This window comes from Poecilia reticulata, chromosome 1, assembly GCF_904066995.2.
Source record: "Poecilia reticulata chromosome 1, P_reticulata-male-v2, whole genome shotgun sequence".
Taxonomy (NCBI): domain Eukaryota; kingdom Metazoa; phylum Chordata; class Actinopteri; order Cyprinodontiformes; family Poeciliidae; genus Poecilia; species Poecilia reticulata.
The window spans coordinates 29,703,652-29,724,656 of NC_088830.1; the positions used below are offsets into that span (position 1 = coordinate 29,703,652).

At 36.3% G+C, this 21,005-nt stretch overlaps 2 protein-coding genes and 1 long non-coding RNA gene across 4 annotated transcripts in view; 1 reads left to right on the forward strand and 2 right to left on the reverse strand.

The window, feature by feature from the left end:
- The window catches only part of LOC103471416 (perforin-1-like), a 61,981-nt gene extending 56,781 nt beyond the window's left edge, over positions 1 to 5,200 (reverse strand). Inside the window, exons 1-3 of one of the 2 annotated variants that reach the window (XM_081610973.1) lie at positions 5,110 to 5,200; positions 2,552 to 2,811; positions 2,393 to 2,472 (exon numbers count right to left, since the gene is read on the reverse strand). In XM_081610973.1, coding sequence (XP_081467099.1) covers positions 2,393 to 2,472; positions 2,552 to 2,809 — 338 coding nt within the window. In that variant the 5' untranslated portion in view covers positions 2,810 to 2,811; positions 5,110 to 5,200. The remainder of the gene's footprint in view (positions 1 to 2,392; positions 2,473 to 2,551; positions 2,812 to 5,109) is intronic. The other variant, XM_081610963.1, reaches the window with a different exon arrangement.
- On the forward strand, positions 3 to 18,085 carry LOC108166311 (uncharacterized). Its single transcript, XR_014089046.1, has 3 exons — positions 3 to 828; positions 2,400 to 10,090; positions 17,620 to 18,085. It is a non-coding gene; the product is annotated as an uncharacterized LOC108166311 (long non-coding RNA).
- Positions 10,711 to 20,411, reverse strand: LOC145552903 (perforin-1-like). The gene is made up of 10 exons (XM_081610974.1): positions 20,301 to 20,411; positions 17,772 to 18,031; positions 17,613 to 17,692; positions 14,188 to 14,233; positions 13,776 to 13,921; positions 13,553 to 13,691; positions 13,378 to 13,458; positions 12,512 to 13,008; positions 12,335 to 12,428; positions 10,711 to 11,186 (listed from the first exon to the last, which is right to left on the reverse strand). The coding sequence occupies exons 2-10, from the start codon at positions 18,027 to 18,029 to the stop codon at positions 10,974 to 10,976; spliced, it is 1,554 nt and encodes a 517-aa protein (XP_081467100.1). The 5' UTR covers positions 18,030 to 18,031; positions 20,301 to 20,411; the 3' UTR covers positions 10,711 to 10,973.
- Between the last annotated feature and the right edge of the window lie 594 nt (positions 20,412 to 21,005).

The following is a 21,005-nucleotide window of genomic DNA, read 5'->3' on the forward strand; positions in this document are numbered from 1 at the left end:
TGGGACATTTTAAAGGAAGAAATCATTACTAAACATCTATACATTTTAATAAGGTAGTTAAACTTTCTAGTTTAGTGAAATTGTGAACTTTTGTTATTTTAATACTGTTGGAGATCTACAGTTAAGGTTCGATGATGCAGGAGATCCCAGAAGAGTCAGCGAGTTAAAATCAACCAAGGTTTTTTAAACAGTACAAAATATATCTTGGAGATCCATTTCAAGCACCAAACATGCATACAAAGTTACCCAAAGGCAATCCCAATGAGATCTTTAGTCTCTTTGTCTTTGTCTCCTACTATATAGCCCCCCCAATGACTGTGTCACTGTGCTCTGTGGCCTGACCCCCACCCTGCTGAGTGCTGGCTCAGCCTTTGGTTTTAAGGCCAGTAGTCATACAAAGTTTTATTGAAGCAAACAGCTTTGATTGATCTGTAATCCCAGTTCCTGTCCCGGGACAAAGTTATAAAATTAACAACCATTTGGTTCATGTCCTCTTTACTCCACATTTTGGTTCCTGTCTCCTAGCTTGGTTAGGGCTTCCAGGATGTTGTTATCACTTTCCTATGCAAATCAAGCTTCCAAAGGCCAGACTCGCACTGGGAGAGAAAAAGTAGAACAGAGCAAGGCCCTACTTGTAGTTTCCTTGTAACTCATCAAAGTAAATTCATGATTATACATCAATGTAACATTCAACAAAAATTACTTTACAATATTTCCACAATACCTAAGCCTTATCAGGCAGGTATTTATAAACTGCAGTTAAATTCAATAACTTAGAATATGCTTCCATATGTGGCTCAGTTGTCAGATTAAAAGTACTCTAAGCAGGTATTTAACACACTTTTCATGAAACCCACTGCATTAGAAAATATTTTATTGGTTTGCTGTGTTATTCCAATTTTCAATGTTAGATTTGCATTACTTGTAAGTTGGAAGTCCTCATAATTAACAGAAATAAAGGCTTTAAAATGAATATGTGTGAAATTATTCTAAGTAAAACTTGTGAAACAAATTGACTTTTCAATAATATTCTAATTTAGTGAATGGGTCTGTATTTGCCTATTTTTTCCCTTGGTAATTTTAATCAACATTTATATTTTGATCATAATTTTCCTATTTAATTATTTATAGTTATTCACAGTCAAACTGAGGATTGGAACTTAAGCGCATGTCTTTTTGTGTGTGCGAATATATGTGTGTGTGTTTTAGGACTTCTCACCTTGTAAGTCCCCAGAAGAAGTGCTGTCTTTGACTAAGTTTAAGACTAAGGAGTGACTTGAATTTAGGTTGGGTTTAGGGTCAGAGTCTGGTTTTTATATGCACAAACTAAAGATGTCAAGTTGTCTTGCCGCAACAGACAAAGTGAAATGGACATGACGTGTGAACTATGGAATGAACCCGTCTCTCCTTCTCTCCAAACACAGAAATGGTTTGATTAGAGAGAACCTGTTTGACTTCAGTTTACACCATAAAATATATGAAGGTGGCTCGATTTAAAAATGAAAGCCTATCTGCTACTTTGAAATGCAATTAAAGTCAATAAGAAAGTTATATTTGTTTTATCACAGAAATTAAAGTTCATAAAGTTGATTCAACAACAAGAGACAAGTTGTTTATACATTGTTTTTTAAGTTTTGTTTGCGCATTAATCTTGAATTGTGAGTTTCAACTTAATACTGGAATAAACCAAATAATCTTTTCACAATATGCAAGAAAAACACTAACTTCACCGAGTTAAAGAACATACATTTTTGTATTGTTTTCACTTGCGTTATCAAGTTAAAGTAACTACGTGTTTTACATTTAAATAATTACAATTCTTGATTCAACTTGATTAGAACAAAAATTATGATTTGCTAATTTAATAAACATCACAATAAATTCTGCTCAAAAACTTTTAGCAAAGAGATACAACTTATCAAAATGAACATTTGCCTTAATAACACACTAGAAGATAGTAGACACAACTACATGTGGCCCAAATGCTTTACAGTACATTAGGCTGCCCCCGCTCTGCAGAACATGATCAGTGCTTTGGTCGTCATGATGCTGTTTCTAACCATAACTGTGAACTTAACTGAGAATAAAGGTGAATTTTATTTATTTTTTAAAGAATTATAAATTTGTTTTGGGTGACCTATGAAGTCAACTGGTTGCACTTTAATATATTTATAAGTATCAGACTATCAATATAAATACACACCACATTTTTCATATGTTGCTTGCACTTCAGAATTATCCACTATGTGTTGGTCTACCACATAAAGGCCCAATAAACAGACAAGGTTGATTGGAACATGTAATTGCAACATGTGAAAAAAATCCTGTAATTGTTAATTTAATTATGTGACTCAATGTTTACAGTGTTCACAATCCGGTCTAAATACTTTACCCTGCAGAGGTGTGATGACTGCTGAAGATGTCAGCACTGCATCGACTGATGGCACGCCAGTCCACAACAGAAGATGGAAGCTTAAAATGAAGAAAAGTTGCATTATTGTTAATCCCTCAACTCAGATGTGCAGCTGTTTATTGATGCATCTTTCATTACTTTTTGGAGGACATTGTTTTGAAGAGCATTGGGACAGAGAACACAGGTTTTGTTGGGGCTCAGGTAAGTCCTCATATCCATCACATAAGCTCCTTTTCTCTGTAGTCTGACTATATCAAAACCTTCCCCCACCAGATTGTGGCCTGGTACAAAAGGAGCAGCATCACACTCTGTTTGGGTCCCAGTCCGACAGGACAGAACAGAGTGAACAACAAGGACGCTCAGGAGAAGAAGAGCTGAAGTTGAATCCGGCAGCATCGCTGTAGTCGGAAGCAAAAAGACAGAGAAAAGAAATTAAACAGTTTTTTACATAATGCATGGCATTTTCCTTATTTGTATGACTTATTTATACAACATTATATAAGAAAGATACTTAAGGTAAAAATGTACATAAAAGTTGAAATGCATGTAAATGCATAGTTATTTCAATATTTAAATTTAATACATGGGGAAGTAATATTCAGTCCATTTACCCATCAAGTCTGAATTCTATTCAATTCAGTTTTTTAGTCCTGTGTTAGCAGCACATCCTGAATTTATTTTAATTTATGCTACATATAAGATTCTTAAAATGAATGGCACTGTAAACATATGACATTTAAATAAGTGTTTCAGTAAGCTTAAGGTTTCCCCCAGTGTATTATAAGACTGGCGCCTGCCATGCTTTACTAGCCAGGCTAAGCGTTGCTTGTTTATGGGTTTAGGAAAATAATATATATATTTTTAAATTGCTTAATTCTTTTTTCTTTTCTTTTTTGTTTTAAAGCCAGATTGCAAACGTCTCTGTTGAGCTGAGCGTTTCACTGGCGGAGCAGATTAATTCCTAAAATACAGGTTTATAGAGGACAGGTTTATACGTTAAGCGTTTAAAGCCAGAGAGCAGACCAATCACAATGCTGGTGCCTCTGCACGTTGCCTCACGGGCTGCCGCTGCTTGATAAAGTTTACCTCATTAGTGGTTAACTGACCAGTGCTAACCTCATCATGCAGGTTCAGCCTGGTGAGGAGCTTTCGCTCTCGTGTCGTAGTCACGCATCACACTGGTTTTATATAATTTTATTATTATTTTTATTATTATTTTTCTGGTTACATGATGCAACAAATCATACCAAACACTTTGCCCACTTAGTCAGTCAGAGTTAATGCGCACGGTCATGCGGATATCTGAAAATCTTGTCCCACTAACTCCAGCAGCCAAAACTTTTTCTGTATGAGGCCTTGAGCAGAATTTGACTTAGGGGTCCATTTTGTTGATAAAAATATAAGCACCTCTAACAGCTTCTGTGTGAGATTTAATGAAATCTGGGAGAGGGAGAGTAGTTTAGTTGGTCAATCTAAAAAGCCATAAGCTATAATTGCAGTTTACTAATTTGTATTTGTGAACAAACAGAGCTCAAGCGCAAAGATTAAACTCAGAGCATCAGATTGTTCCTGGGGTAACAAAACAATCTAATTATAAATATTGTTCTCTGAACTTTTAACAAAGTAAACTTACCAGCTCCTTAAAGTCTTATGCTGAAATTATTAAATCACATTTAGCAGCATTGATAATCTCAATAACAACACAAATGTTACATTTATGTGTCTATGGTTTGTGCTACAAATTAGCATTTATGGGGCCTCTGAATCCCCGGTGGGGCTTATGGAGCTGCTGACTTAATTTGGATTGAACACAAGTGCATATAATTGATATTTATTTTAATTGTATTTTTTGATTTGTTGTTTTTTGTACCAGTTGTGGGCTAGATGTTTTCCTGTAATATATAATTACCCAGTAATATTTTTATATTTCCTGTCTACTTAACATCTTTTAATGCAAAAACATGGTGGACCACTGGTGGACTGCTTTGGTGTCCCGACCACCGAGCTTAGCAAGTTTTCTGGGGGAAACCCTGAAGTTAATATCAGATTTTTTTGTTGGAGCGTATTTGTTCATGGGAGCAGCAGTTAATGATGGTTGAAACATGAGTAAAGAGTTCTAGTTAACACAAAAAAATTCGGCCAGTAGATATTTGTGGAACAAAACAATAAAGTTCATTCATTAATATGTTTTTGTTCCCATTTTCTTATTCAATATATTCCTTTTGTCTTATCAGTAGTTAGATTACATGCCAGTAATTAAAGACAGAAGTTATTCACAGAATAATTCAGCAGTAAAGTTGGGCTATTTAGTTAATAAATTCTCAGACTCGGTTAGAAATAAGCATGTCAGTGATCATTCCTTGTGTAAAAAGTTTCTTCATTCCCTTGTTAGAGACTGAGCTTGGCTTTATTAAATAATAATAATAAATTATAGATTACAATTTGTAGTCCTTAAATAAGACAAACGTTGACGTGAGTTCTGATTTCCAACAATTTTGATGTCACCTTGTGAGGGGATCAGCCAGAAACCTGCAATTGGTGCACCCCTAATTAATTCATACAAACATTATCTTCTACAAACATTTTCCTATAAATCAGTAAACAATATTTTTAATTGCTGCAGTGTATTCTATTCCAAAGTGCTCTTTTATTCCCCAGTAAACTTGATTTCCCTTTTGCATAGTAAAAAATCTTACCTGTTCCAAAGCAGACTGAAAAGAAGTTGAAACAAGCAATGTTTACGTGTGCTGAGCTGAGAACTGTGGTTTATAAAGCAGCAGCTCTGGAGAGATAATAATTCATACAGAACATTGTGTAAAGGTCAATTGAATGTAATTACTTTGTTCCTGGTAACTGCAAGTAAAGTTTCAGGTTTTTATTTTTTTTCAGTGTTCTGTATAAAGTATCTATGCTAACAGAACAAACAGTTCTACCAGAACTTCTTGTTCCGGTAGAATAAATAGTTTTACCGGAACTGCAAAGAAAGAATAGTTTAACATCAAGTCAGAAAAACGCATAAAAAGCAAATCTAAATTTAGCTTCTTTCAATACGGGAACAAGGTAACGGCGACTGAAATTTATTTAAGTATTTCAATTCTGTGATTTATGCACTCATAAAACAGACAGGAGTTCTTCTTAGTTTCGGCAACTAGATTTGTCCCACTCTGTGTGTATTTTTCTTGGAATTGTTCTCTCTGGAGCAGCCAGCATTGGCGCACAGAAAAACCGTTACATAGTTTCTACTTCTAGTTACAACTTTACAACTGACACTGCTTCCGGTACAAAAACAGTCACGTAGAACACAGCTCTAATTCCGTAAAACTTCTGCTCTTTAACAAACGTAACTAGACATAATGTTTTAAACAATAAAATTAATAAGACAAAAGAAATGTATAAAATTGATAAAAGAGTACTTTATCCATATCCATTTTAAATAAAATACTTCTAGGATGCAACACCATCTGCCACAAAAAATAAGTTGCCTAACAACATTTTAAGATTTTTAACAATACAGAACAATATCCACAAGAACTAGGATTATTTTAACAGGCAAGTATTTTAACAAATATTACAATACTGCAGAGTTTGTTTGTGTCATCTTCATTAACTGTTGTCATCTTGCTTCTTATCTTCCATACTGCATGTGTGTGTTACAGAACTGTCTACAGTCCATTAGTACTAAAGGGCGAATAGTCCATAGAAGTATTGATGGGCCCCACAAAATCTTCACCAAAGAACAAGGAAATTACCCAATAGAACCAGATTTGTCACACATTTCAATAACATGCCATAACGTTTCTTACTTGTACAACTTGTTTGAACTAACTTTTATTCTCATATAATTACTCTCTATGGTGTTTATTCGAGTCTCACTTCCACCAGGAAAGGACACGGTAATAGCAGGTTGCAACGTAACACTCGTTTGCTTCCTGTTCCATGCAGTGGTTTTATGATGAATACTGGGCTGTTTGGCTGCTTCTGTGCTTTGGCGACATAGATTATGTCCTCTCAGTAACTATGAAGCTTTCCAGGTCCTCTTGGTTTCTCACCAAAACTTGATCTCCTGGAATCAGGGTGGAACTCCATGTGTGACAATTACAGTTTCTCTGTCCACTTTTTGCAAATTTTTTCATGTTTTCCATCGCAATTGCGCATGGTTCCTGCACTGATTCTCTCCACTTCAGCAGAGCCAGAATAAGTTTACTTTACTTATTTTTTTTTCTCCTAGGAAAGATCAGGACAACAGGCAGAGTTGGTTCACAACCAAAAAGAAGGAAAAAAGGAGAAAATCCAGTTGCTTCATGAACAGTAAAATTATAAGCATGGACCACTTTGTTTAAATGTTCCTTCCATCTTGATTTTTGTGTCTCCTTGAGTGTTCGCAACATTCCAAGCATAGTTCTGTTGAAGTGTTCTGCAGGGTTTGCTTGAGGATGATAAGGTGAGGTGTGAGATGAGAGGATGCCACTTAAACTTTGGAGCTTCTAGAAGAGGCTGTTTTCAAATTCCCTTCCCTGATCGTGGTGTTTCCTGGATGTAAATCGGTGACGGCCTCCTCCTGTGTTGCATTGTGGCCAGTTAACTATGCTTTAATTAAGGTCTTGAATTTTTGGAGGCGCTTACGGTCCGTAAACAAGTTTTACCAAATATTGTATAACCGAAAAGCGAGATGTAACTTCTATCATGAATATAGATTAGCAAAAAACCCTACAGATAACAGTGAAATACTGCTAATTCCGGGGGGCGCCAAAGTAAGACCCATAGTGGTTTCCCCAGTAAGCCTCCAGGAATAAGGTGGATACGGCACCCCTGTATAAGATACAACTGACATAGGAGCAAACAGCAAGGGAAGCTGGACGTTTTTGAGAATTAGGACTTAGAGGACTGGAAGCTTCTGTGGTTTTTGCTGCCTCTTCCAAAGACTTTTAGAGAGATGGACTTATCTCCTACTAATTTCTTTAGTAAAAGATGCATTCCAATACAGGGGCATCACATAGGGGGAAAAAGTGATGACAATTCTAAGGGCCCTGACCAACAGGGGGCCTTCCACAATTTATTCATTTATTGTTCATAGAAATAAATTAAAAAATTGGGGCCCTGTCAATTACAAAATTAATCATACTGGGTTTTTGAAGATCGTTTTTAGCAGTACAAAAATAATGTTCCCACTCCCAGATCAAAAATCACACATCTATATTTGCCCTGAACCCCCCTGTATCTGCGTTAAATGGTTTGTTCCTGCTTGGAGCGTCCCTCCTGACCTGCCCTCTCCTAAGTGAAAATAAAGCTGCAGTAAGTCACTTTGATAGAAATATATTTTTTCCACATATTTGTTAAAACTGTCATTATGTTGTGACAGTATGGTATGAAAATCTGTGAAAAATCTATCTCTTGTGCCTTTTCCCAGTGCTATCTACGTAGAAACAACTAATCGGTGGCAGGAGAGTTTTAGTGCTGTCAATCACAATCTCATGCGGTGCTGCTAATCCTCCCTCCCCTTACTCTGTGCTATGCTATGCTACCCATAAGTTCGTCCTACCTTGTGGCAATGTGCATTCGCACGTTGATGCTACGTCACATACTGCTTACTCAGCAGATTTCTTATAAATACGTCCTACCTGTGGAAGTTTTGTTTCATGTGTTTTATTTCATCGCAGATTATGGTAAGCTTTATTTAATTTATTTGATACCTGGCTTTCATTAAGCTTCTGTATTACTTCATGGTTTTAGTTTACATGACAGACAGCTTGTAGATATATTTATAAATGCCTATAGTTTTCCATCTGCAATGTCGTTACTGTCAACAAGTTATTTAGCGGTTAATAAGGACAAAATATGTTGTTTTGTGGGCTTTTTTGTCCCTATACTTTAAAATATTTTAGTTTAATAACACTCTTTATTAATAAACCTTGCAAAATAGATGTTGGAAGTGATACTATGTAAGATTGTAGCTGTGTAATATTAGTGTACATAAATCATATCCTACCACTTTAGGTGCACAGTGACCTGCGCAGTTTGGTGGACAGAATGTGGCTTTGCTGCATTTAATAAAGTCTGTCATACAATGGATTAATGCGCAAAAAAGAGTTGCGGTGATCTGTATTTGTCTTTAATTTAATTCCACTAAAAATCTGTTTCCCCTGTCTGACACTGTTCTTACTTCTTACAAATGCATCTGTATTTACAATATTTCTAACAGGTAGGATATTCTAATAAAAGGATTAGTGCATACATCTATAACTTTTCATTTTAAATGGATACGATATCGAGATGAAGGAAGTGATCTTCTTGTGGTTTTGTCGTGTATATAAATTGTTCCAGTGCTAAGCTAAGCATAACTCCTAAGCTTCCACTTCAGTCCTGTCACTCAAATAATGTTATCCAATATATTTAACATTATCACAACCCGCTATAGTTTTCTGTTTGTAAACATGACAGAAGGAGTTTTGGATGCGTAGCAAGGACAGATAGACTGAGCTATCTGTGCTATGTTAGGAAAATCTGACGAGGTAGCACTGATAGTCAGAACACCGGCATCCTGCATGTTTTAGTTCTCTCCCTAGAGCAGGGGTGTCAAACTCCAGTCCTGAAGGGCCGCTGTCCTGCAATTTTTAGATGTGCCACAGGTACAAAACATCTGAATCAAATGGCTTAATTACCTCCTCAGTTCTCCAGAGCCTTAATTATTCTATTCAGGTGTGGTGCAGCAGAGGCACTTCTAAAAGTTGCAGGACACCGGCCCTCGAGGAGTGGAGTTTGACACCCCTGCCCTAGAGGTAGTAACAACCTCCTTAGCGGCCTAAGGAGTCAATGTTGTCCTTAGGCCGCTAATGAGCCATCATTGGATGCAGGTGTGCTAAACCAGGGAGAGAACTAAAACATGCAGGATGACGACCCTCAAGGACCGACTTTGGGCACCCCTGTTTTATGTAATAAATAAGTGTAGCAGCGTAAATGGAATGCTTTAAGGCCAATTTTGGCTGCTGCATATAAGCAGGTCTCCACCTGTCACAAGGCTGCGTGCATTGTGACATCGTCTCCATTTTCTTCCTTCATTTGTTAAACTGTGCTGGGTAAGCGTGGCTGTTTCATTGTTTGTCAGCTTTAATGCAAACTGGTCTGATGTGTTTAGCCTCCTTTGCTGCACCTTCAACATCTGGACAGATCTGTCCATTTGTTGGTTTGCTGCCGGGAAGGTAATGGCTAGCGTGGCAGCTGCATTGCATAGGCGGTATTGTGGACCTGTTTATCTGGCAGTGTGGTAACTTACCAGGTCACAGGTAAAGAGCTACTGTCAGCAGTTGTACTAATAAACTGCTATTTTTTTAAGCCTCCTGATGAGTATCTGATCAGCAGTACACCTGGATTGATGCTCACTGCTGTTTTGCCCATAAAGACATTTTTTAAAAGACCTATCTGAACTTTTCCCTGCTGCCAGGAGCATTGATGGCACTACTAATAGGATAAAGTGCAATACTGTAGTGCTATTGTATCACTGTTTTAATCATATTGCTTAATTTTTGTCTTTCTTTTAGGGACTGAGGCTTCTGTGGTGGTGGTGTCTTGTTTGTTTTGTTGAAACACCTTCTTTATTTTGTTTGCTGTGTTTTTGTAATGTTCAGGGTTATCCATTTTCTTCACTGGATGTTGCGGCTTTCATCACTACTTCACCCATTGGTAAGCCTTGGTTTCCTTTGAAATTTAAACATTTTATTGCAATCAATTTTATTAAAAATGCATTCACCATTTTAACCATTCAATTTCAGGTTATGGTTAGTTTAAAAACATATTCAAGTTTAATTTTTTGTTGAACTTACTGAATCTTGTCTCATTTTCAGCAGAATTTACCTGTATCCTTATTGCCATTCCATTGTCTTGGTGTTATTCCAGGTGGCATTGTTGGTTTCCCATATTGTAAACTTTGATATCCTATATTTGTTTCATAATAAAAAGAAAATCCACCCCAGTTTGCCACGTAAAAAAAAAAAACATTGAACATTCTGGCTCATGAGAAGTCTTCACTGTTTCAAACATGACTACATGATGGAAGATAATTTCAATTCATAAATTTAATCAGCGCCTCTTGATTTTAACCATAAAACTGTAAGGAAACAATGATCAGGTTGAAAATATGTCCCCTGGTTCTCCGCTTTGCTGCATACTGAAGGTCTTGACCAAATAGTTTTGTGACACGTCCTGTAACGTAACTACGTCTCTCTCTCTTTTATAGTAACACATATAAGACATAATTCATACAACTAATACAAGATTTGTCAAAAATATACAAAGTCAACAACTTGTAGCAATTTCAAAACTTTTATTGTCATTAAAGGGAGCACAATTTCTGTTTGCATATATTAAAGCATAGTTATTTTTTGTGATTAAATGTTACAAAGAATCAAAAAAAAATTTTCATTATATGATAAATACACATTTAGCTAGGCCTTTAACAAAGTCAAGCAATTAAATTTAAATTGTGAGTTTCTACCAGATTTAGTGAGTTAATGTTACGTGAAGAAATGAAATGCTTTCATTCCCAAAACTCACAAATCTCCTGTCACTAAGGAGATGGTTTATAACGGCTGCACTTTTCTCCAGTCAGATACGGGTCACAGGTCAGCGTGTATTTAACCTCAACGTTTCCATACTGTCCTGCGCACGTGAAAGTGTGACTGCCAGGGATCAGGTGGTACTCGCACCGTATTAGAAGGTCGTCGGATTTTATCAAGTCTTTATCCCAAACCTCAATCTTCAGAGCCAGGTTGGTGTCAACCTTCATGAGAAAAGTTGAATGGAGGATCAATCAGATGCATATTTTCGCATTGAAAATCAAATTATTTAGCTGATATAGAAAATAAAACTGTTTTCCATGCATCTCAAAAGTTGATAAATGCAGTGTAATGTTAGCCAAAACACAACAGCACAAGATATGAAATACATCAGCTACGCTGTGTCTGTTTACACAATATATGTTTAAAGTGGTTTCTGTTCAAATATTTTCAGATTTTTTTCTGCTTTTACTTTTATTTGTACTCGACCATAAACACCATGATTAGCATGGTCTATTCAAGTAAAACCAAATTCTTTTTCATGCAGGTGCTGACCCAGTATCCCAAAACATAAAGAGTCTACAGCCTGGCTTGGATCTAGAAATGGAGTTGATTCTCCATTTCCCAAGTTTGCCTACACAATATGCTGTTTGTCTGCATTACATATCATTGTATACTTTGATTTGTCTTATTTGATTTGATTTATTTATTTCAACCAGGTTTTTAAAAACAAAAAATAAGCAATCAGTAGGACAGAAAAAACAATTGGACAAAAAGTTTTTACTTTGACATTCAAGGTTCATTTTGTACATTTGTTGTTTGGTCAGCCAAGTTTTTATGCTCATGATTGATTTGTAAAAGCAATAAGAGAGGGTCAGCACTTCCTGACTCATCAACAGGTTAAGCAGAGCAGTGAGTGTGGGAGCCGCATGTCCACAGACACCCAGGTTGGTTCTGAGAGAACCGAAACAAGAACGAGTCGAGCCTAAAGGGAGGTTCTCTTTTCTTGTTATTGTGGCTGCTGTCTGATGCAAGTAACAAGTTGAAGGACAGATTAGTTCATGATCAATAATTTAACATCATCTAGTTGCAATGAAACCTACAACACATTTCTGATATTAAATTATATTTGACCCAATATGAAATGTTTGCTAACAAATAGTTTTGGTGGCAACAAAGAATAGATCAGCTTTCTTTCTAGACTGATGCATAAAAACCCAAATTTCCTCACTTCTGGTAATTGAATATATATTTTTGCAAAAATAGATGATGGTATTAACTCTTTAAGTTCTGCTGCATCAGCAGCATAAATGGATCAGTTTGTCTGTTGTTGAGCCTTTTCAGCTAATCTGTGATGACAACATTTACTGACCTTGCCCAAATTAAACTCAGCGTTCCACTGAGGATTATTGGACTGGATGATTTTGGTCCTGCGTTGCATGGAACCATAGTACATCTTGGCATAGCTGTGAACAAAAGAGGAGCCATTTAAATGGTGTGCTCATCAGGTTCCATAAGGTCTTTGTATTTTACCTTTGCATCAACCCACCCGTCAGTTACTCCAATAAAATCTCCATATAGATTCCAGGCTCGAACAATGGTCACTGATAGAGTTCCCCTTGAGGCATGCAGAGGGCAGCAGTTAGAGGCCACATTAGGAGTTTTGCCCTCACAGTGTGGCTCTTTGAGTGATTTCTTCACAGCATTGTCCTCCAAATACTTCTCAATAGCAGCTTTCATCTCTGCCTTTTGAAGCATGCTTGGCGCAAGCTCATAGAGAGGTCGAAGGGAGTATGAAACAACATCTGGATATTCTTCCAGGCTCTTTAGCCAGTTCATGAAGCCCATGGAATCATTTTTGGAAATTGAAAATTTCCCCAACCAACCATTTCCTCCTGATACCTCTCTGAAGTGTTGGTGGAGACCAGAGCTGTAGCCAGTGGCAGAGTCCTTGTTTTGTAGGACACCAATGCAAGACTTCTGGACACTAGAGAGTTGCACCTTCCCCAAGCCAACAGCAACACCCATAGATAAACAGGAGTGGACCTGGGTAAAAGAACAGCACAGAGACTTTTAAAAAAACTGCTTTACACCAGACATTTGCATAAAGACCCAAAAACAAGCAGAGACGAATAAAGTTATATAGAAATCATTGGAAACTAAAATAAACAAAACAAAACAAAAATCACACTTAAAAATACTTAAAGTAGGTTGTTGGAGGTGATGAACTTCATATTTTTGCAGCTTCTTGTCTTTGGAAATAATATAATCATGGGTGAAAGTCGTTTTAAATTCTTGCCGAAACTATAACAATAATTTTAATGAGGTACTATGTGAAAATAAGTATCAAAATACTAATACTAACTGTAGTTTTACTTGAGTAGCCTACATTATTTTTTGTACTTTTTGTATTACCTCACTTGAGGTTAGTCCATTCAGGGAAGACAAACAACTTCGTGAAGATGTCAGTCGTCTCATTTGCCCTCCAAGATTAACCTAAATAAGGTTGAAAGTTCTTTAAAATGCTTCCTTGCAGATTAATGTCTGACTGTAACTAAGTCAGAAGGTGTGCGCGTGTGAACGTTCTCACCAGTTTGAAGAAGTGTGTGCCATAGGTGTGTATGAACTCGTCGTAGTCATGCTTAGTGGAGGAGTCGTAGTGGCTTGGAAGGATTTCTAAATGCTTTTTGAACTCTAAGCTTAAGGAAGGTCGGACTGACATACGAAAACTAGACACCAAGACAAAAATTACAGTTTTTTCAATAACCGTGACCTGTCAGAACTCAATGAGAAAAGTTTAATTTCCATCCTACCTATAATGGCTACAGAGGACACTGTGCATGCTGAAAGTGTAGCGATCCTCTTTGCTCCTTTCTAAAGCGAACTTGTAGGCTTTGGAGCGGGTTCCTTCCACATCGAACTTGCCAGACTCCAGATCTATTGGAACATCCAAGCCAACCTGATGAAATACAGACAACACATGTAGTTAATAAGGTGTTAAATAAGAAGCCATATTTTTGTTATCACTCTGCTAATCACTTACTTCAGTTCTATCTGAATGCAAACTAAAAAGATAATAAAATCATTGGAAGAGCACATATTAACTGAAATGAAATGGTGAAAGAAAAAAAATCAGCCAGCAAGGTTTCTATTAGGTTTGTGTTATCAAAACTCAGGCCTGCATTGAAAATATTCTGAAATGTTCAGCTTTGAGATGTTTCTTACCGACCAATCATTGGAGTCTTGGGATGTGTAAGCCTGAACCAGAGAGCTGTTGGCACATTTTAAAGGAAGAAATCATTATTAAACATCTATACATTTTAATTAGGTAGTTAAACTTTCTAGTTTAGTGAAATTGTGAACTTAAACTATTGTTATTTTAATACTGTTGGAGATCTACAGTTAAGGTTCGATGATGCAGGAGATCCCAGAAGAGTCAGCGAGTTAAAATCAACCAAGGTTTATTAAACAGTACAAAATATATCTTGGAGATCCATTTCAAGCACCAAACATGCATACAAAGTTACCCAAAGGCAATCCCAGTGAGATCTTTAGTCTCTTTGTCTTTGTCTCCTACTATATAGCCCCCCCAAGGCTGTGTCACTGTGCTCTGTGGCCTGACCCCCACCCTGCTGAGTGCTGGCTCAGCCTTTGGTTTTAAGGCCAGTAGTCATACAAAGTTTTATTGAAGCAAACAGCTTTGATTGATCTGTAATCCCAGTTCCTGTCCCGGGACAAAGTTATAAAATTAACAACCATTTGGTTCATGTCCTCTTTACTCCACATTTTGGTTCCTGTCTCCTAGCTTGGTTAGGGCTTCCAGGATGTTGTTATCACTTTCCTATGCAAATCAAGCTTCCAAAGGCCAGACTCGCACTGGGAGAGAAAAAGTAGAACAGAGCAAGGCCCTACTTGTAGTTTCCTTGTAACTCATCAAAGTAAATTCATGATTATACATCAATGTAACATTCAACAAAAATTACTTTACAATATTTCCACAATACCTAAGCCTTATCAGGCAGGTATTTATAAACTGCAGTTAAATTCAATAACTTAGAATATGCTTCCATATGTAGCAGTGTGATGTTACACTAGATTGTCAAGTGATAAGCTATTCCGGTGGGAACTCGTATGAGCACTGGTAGCTTTTATTTTGAAAAGACGGCAAATCCATTGCAAAACAGCGGGTAACTTCCTGTTTCAAAATTATTATTTCTATTTAAATGTGGTGTGTTGTGAATGAAAATGTGAATTGTTTTCTCTACTATTGAACATATTGAGTTCATATATTGTTGTTTTGGGTGTTAATTCGGGGTTTAAGGAGAAAAATTAACGGGTCATACCATTATAGTTCATGAAAGGTTTTCCCACGCTCTCCGTCGCGCTCTTTCTGTTCGGATTCCGTGGGAGAAGGTATGAAGTTTTGTTTTCTGTGTTTAATAAGTGCATTTTAAGTATAAGTAATATGTTTTTGTAGATAATGTGCTTTGGGGCACTCAAACCTTGCTAAACAGTGCTAGAACCGTGTTGGCAGACATTTAGCTGCTCTTATACTTCATGAAACATTGCTAATGAAAATGCTACATCCATGTGCTGAAAATAGTACTGTTCATGGTTAAACAGGCGCTGTGGAGCACTGATCAGAAAAGGCCTGTTTTGAGCACTATTTTCTGCTGTTTGGATGCAGGTATGTGATGTTTCATTGCTTTTGGTGGGAATATTTTGTCTAATTGTTATTTTTTTTGTTATTCATGTACTGTTCAAGAGTATAAGGCTCATGTTTGGACTTAGTTACTAATTATTGTTGCCATTATTTTTACTTTGTAAGGTGAATGTGTTATTTTACATAAGTTGCACACGCGCTGCTCAGGCTCTTTCTGTTCGGATTCCGTGGGAGAAGGCGCTGTGGAGCACTGATCAGAAAAGGCCTGTTTTGACCACTATTTTCTGCTGTTTGGATGCAGGAGCATTAAAAGTGCCTTCAGCTCAGCTGTTGTCTGGCTGTTATTTTCACAAGACACAACGCAGATTCAACTACGCTACACATATGTGGCTCAGTTGTCAGATTAAAAGTACTCTAAGCAGGTATTTAACACACTTTTCATGAAACCCACTGCATTAGAAAATATTTTATTGGTTTGCTGTGTTATTCCAATTTTCAATGTTAGATTTGCATTACTTGTAAGTTGGAAGTCCTCATAATTAACAGAAATAAAGGCTTTAAAATGAATATGTGTGAAATTATTCTAAGTAAAACTTGTGAAACAAATTGACTTTTCAATAATATTCTAATTTAGTGAATGGGTCTGTATTTGCCTATTTTTTCCCTTGGTAATTTTAATCAACATTTATATTTTGATCATAATTTTCCTATTTAATTATTTATAGTTATTCACAGTCAAACTGAGGATTGGAACTTAAGCGCATGTCTTTTTGTGTGTGCGAATATATGTGTGTGTGTTTTAGGACTTCTCACCTTGTAAGTCCCCAGAAGAAGTGCTGTCTTTGACTAAGTTTAAGACTAAGGAGTGACTTGAATTTAGGTTGGGTTTAGGGTCAGAGTCTGGTTTTTATATGCACAAACTAAAGATGTCAAGTTGTCTTGCCGCAACAGACAAAGTGAAATGGACATGACGTGTGAACTATGGAATGAACCCGTCTCTCCTTCTCTCCAAACACAGAAATGGTTTGATTAGAGAGAACCTGTTTGACTTCAGTTTACACCATAAAATATATGAAGGTGGCTCGATTTAAAAATGAAAGCCTATCTGCTACTTTGAAATGCAATTAAAGTCAATAAGAAAGTTATATTTGTTTTATCACAGAAATTAAAGTTCATAAAGTTGATTCAACAACAAGAGACAAGTTGTTTATACATTGTTTTTTAAGTTTTGTTTGCGCATTAATCTTGAATTGTGAGTTTCAACTTAATACTGGAATAAACCAAATAATCTTTTCACAATATGCAAGAAAAACACTAACTTCACCGAGTTAAAGAACATACATTTTTGTATTGTTTTCACTTGCGTTATCAAGTTAAAGTAACTACGTGTTTTACATTTAAATAATTACAATTCTTGATTCAACTTGATTAGAACAAAAATTATGATTTGCTAATTTAATAAACATCACAATAAATTCTGCTCAAAAACTTTTAGCAAAGAGATACAACTTATCAAAATGAACATTTGCCTTAATAACACACTAGAAGATAGTAGACACAACTACATGTGGCCCAAATGCTTTACAGTACATTAGGCTGCCCCCGCTCTGCAGAACATGATCAGTGCTTTGGTCGTCATGATGGCTGTTTCTACCCATAACTGTGAACTTAACTGAGAATAAAGGTGAATTTTATTTATTTTTTAAAGAATTATAAATTTGTTTTGGGTGACCTATGAAGTCAACTGGTTGCACTTTAATATATTTATAAGTATCAGACTATCAATATAAATACACACCACATTTTTCATATGTTGCTTGCACTTCAGAATTATCCACTATGTGTTGGTCTACCACATAAAGGCCCAATAAACAGACAAGGTTGATTGGAACATGTAATTGCAACATGTGAAAAAAATCCTGTAATTGTTAATTTAATTATGTGACTCAATGTTTACAGTGTTCACAATCCGGTCTAAATACTTTACCCTGCAGAGGTGTGATGACTGCTGAAGATGTCAGCACTGCATCGACTGATGGCACGCCAGTCCACAACAGAAGATGGAAGCTTAAAATGAAGAAAAGTTGCATTATTGTTAATCCCTCAACTCAGATGTGCAGCTGTTTATTGATGCATCTTTCATTACTTTTTGGAGGACATTGTTTTGAAGAGCATTGGGACAGAGAACACAGGTTTTGTTGGGGCTCAGGTAAGTCCTCATATCCATCACATAAGCTCCTTTTCTCTGTAGTCTGACTATATCAAAACCTTCCCCCACCAGATTGTGGCCTGGTACAAAAGGAGCAGCATCACACTCTGTTTGGGTCCCAGTCCGACAGGACAGAACAGAGTGAACAAGAAGGACGCTCAGGAGAAGAAGAGCTGAAGTTGAATCCGGCAGCATCGCTGTAGTCGGAAGCAAAAAGACAGAGAAAAGAAATTAAACAGTTTTTTACATAATGCATGGCATTTTCCTTATTTGTATGACTTATTTATACAACATTATATAAGAAAGATACTTAAGGTAAAAATGTACATAAAAGTTGAAATGCATGTAAATGTATAGTTATTTCAATATTTAAATGTATTTAATACATGGGGAAGTAATATTCAGTCCATTTACCCATCAAGTCTGAATTCTATTCAATTCAGTTTTTTAGTCCTGTGTTAGCAGCACATCCTGAATTTATTTTAATTTATGCTACATATAAGATTCTTAAAATGAATGGCACTGTAAACATATGACATTTAAATAAGTGTTTCAGTAAGCTTAAGGTTTCCCCCAGTGTGTTATAAGACTGGCGCCTGCCATGCTTTACTAGCCAGGCTAAGCGTTGCTTGTTTATGGGTTTAGGAAAATAATATATATATTTTTAAATTGCTTAATTCTTTTTTCTTTTCTTTTTTGTTTTAAAGCCAGATTGCAAACGTCTCTGTTGAGCTGAGCGTTTCACTGGCGGAGCAGATTAATTCCTAAAATACAGGTTTATAGAGGACAGGTTTATACGTTAAGCGTTTAAAGCCAGAGAGCGGACCAATCACAATGCTGGTGCCTCTGCACGTTGCCTCACGGGCTGCCGCTGCTTGATAAAGTTTACCTCATTAGTGGTTAACTGACCAGTGCTAACCTCATCATGCAGGTTCAGCCTGGTGAGGAGCTTTCGCTCTCGTGTCGTAGTCACGCATCACACTGGTTTTATATAATTTTATTATTATTTTTATTATTATTTTTCTGGTTACATGATGCAACAAATCATACCAAACACTTTGCCCACTTAGTCAGCCAGAGTTAATGCGCACGGTCATGCGGATATCTGAAAATCTTGTCCCACTAACTCCAGCAGCCAAAACTTTTTCTGTATGAGGCCTTGAGCAGAATTTGACTTAGGGGTCTAACAGCTTCTGTGTGAGATTTAATGAAATCTGGGAGAGGGAGAGTAGTTGAGTTGGTCAATCTAAAAAGCCATAAGCTATAATTGCAGTTTACTAATTTGTATTTGTGAACAAACAGAGCTCAAGCGCAAAGATTAAACTCAGAGCATCAGATTGTTCCTGGGTTAACAAAACAATCTAATTATAAATATTGTTCTCTGAACTTTTAACAAAGTAAACTTACCAGCTCCTTAAAGTCTTATGCTGAAATTATTAAATCACATTTAGCAGCATTGATAATCTCAATAACAACACAAATGTTACATTTATGTGTCTATGGTTTGTGCTACAAATTAGCATTTATGGGGCCTCTGAATCCCCGGTGGGGCTTATGGAGCTGCTGACTTAATTTGGATTGAACACAAGTGCATATAATTGATATTTATTTTAATTGTATTTTTTGATTTGTTGTTTTTTGTACCAGTTGTGGGCTAGATGTTTTCCTGTAATATATAATTACCCAGTAATATTTGTACATTTCCTGTCTACTTAACATCTTTTAATGCAAAAACATGGTGGACCACTGGTGGACTGCTTTGGTGTCCCGACCACCGAGCTTAGCAAGTTTTCTGGGGGAAACCCTGAAGTTAATATCAGATTTTTTGTTGGAGCGTATTTGTTCATGGGAGCAGCAGTTAATGATGGTTGAAACATGAGTAAAGAGTTCTAGTTAACACAAAAAATTCGGCCAGTAGATATTTGTGGAACAAAACAATAAAGTTCATTCATTAATATGTTTTTGTTCCCATTTTCTTATTCAATATATTCCTTTTGTCTTATCAGTAGTTAGATTACATGCCAGTAATTAAAGACAGAAGTTATTCACAGAATAATTCAGCAGTAAAGTTGGGCTATTTAGTTAATAAATTCTCAGACTCGGTTAGAAATAAGCATGTCAGTGATCATTCCTTGTGTAAAAAGTTTCTTCATTCCCACGTTAGACTGAGCTTGGCTTTATTAAATAATAATAATAAATTATAGATTACAATTTGTAGTCCTTAAATAAGACAAACGTTGACGTGAGTTCTGATTTCCAACAATTTTGATGTCACCTTGTGAGGGGATCAGCCAGAAACCTGCAATTGGTGCACCCCTAATTAATTCATACAAACATTATCTTCTACAAACATTTTCCTATAAATCAGTAAACAATATTTTTAATTGCTGCAGTGTATTCTATTCCAAAGTGCTCTTTTATCCCCCAGTAAACTTGATTTCCCTTTTGCATAGTAAAAAATCTTACCTGTTCCAAAGCAGACTGAAAAGAAGTTGAAACAAGCAATGTTTACGTGTGCTGAGCTGAGAACTGTGGTTTATAAAGCAGCAGCTCTGGAGAGATAATAATTCATACAGAACATTGTGTAAAGGTCAATTGAATGTAATTACTTTGTTTCTTGTAAATGCTGGTAAAGTTTGAGGTCTTTATTTTGGCAGCGTTATGTATTAAGTATCTATGCTAACAGAACAAGCAGTTCTACCAGAACTTCTTGTTCCGGTAGAATAAATAGTTTTACCGGAACTGCAAAGAAGGAATAGTTTAACATCAAGTCACAAAAACGCATAAAAAGCAAATCTAAATTTAGCTTCTTTCAATACGGGAACAAGGTAACGGCGATTGAAATTTATTTAAGTATTTCAATTCTGTGATTTATGCACTCATAAAACAGACAGGAGTTCTTCAGTTTCGGCAACTAGATTTGACCCACTCTGTGTATTTTTCTTGGAATTGTTCTCTCTGGAGCAGCCAGCATTGGCGCACAGAAAAACCGTTACATAGTTTCTACTTCTAGTTACAACTTTACAACTGACACTGCTTCCGGTACAAAAACAGTCACGTAGAACACAGCTCTAATTCCGTAAAACTTCTGCTCTTGAACAAACGTAACTAGACATAATGTTTTAAACAATAAAATTAATAAGACAAAAGAAATGTATAAAATTGATAAAA

What these genes read in the sequence shown, in the direction of transcription:
- LOC145552903 (XM_081610974.1), bottom strand. Translation starts at nt 18,029, where the DNA reads ATGCTGCCGGATTCAACTTCAGCTCTTCTTCTCCTGAGCGTCCTTCTT. An exon ending in ATGGACTAACCTCAAGTGAG is followed by an intron (nt 13,009 to 13,377) that starts GTAATACAAAAA and finishes TCTTTTACCCAG; the next exon opens with GTCCACTCCTGTTTATCTAT. An exon ending in TTTATTGGAGTAACTGACGG is followed by an intron (nt 12,429 to 12,511) that starts GTGGGTTGATGC and finishes TTTTGTTCACAG; the next exon opens with CTATGCCAAGATGTACTATG.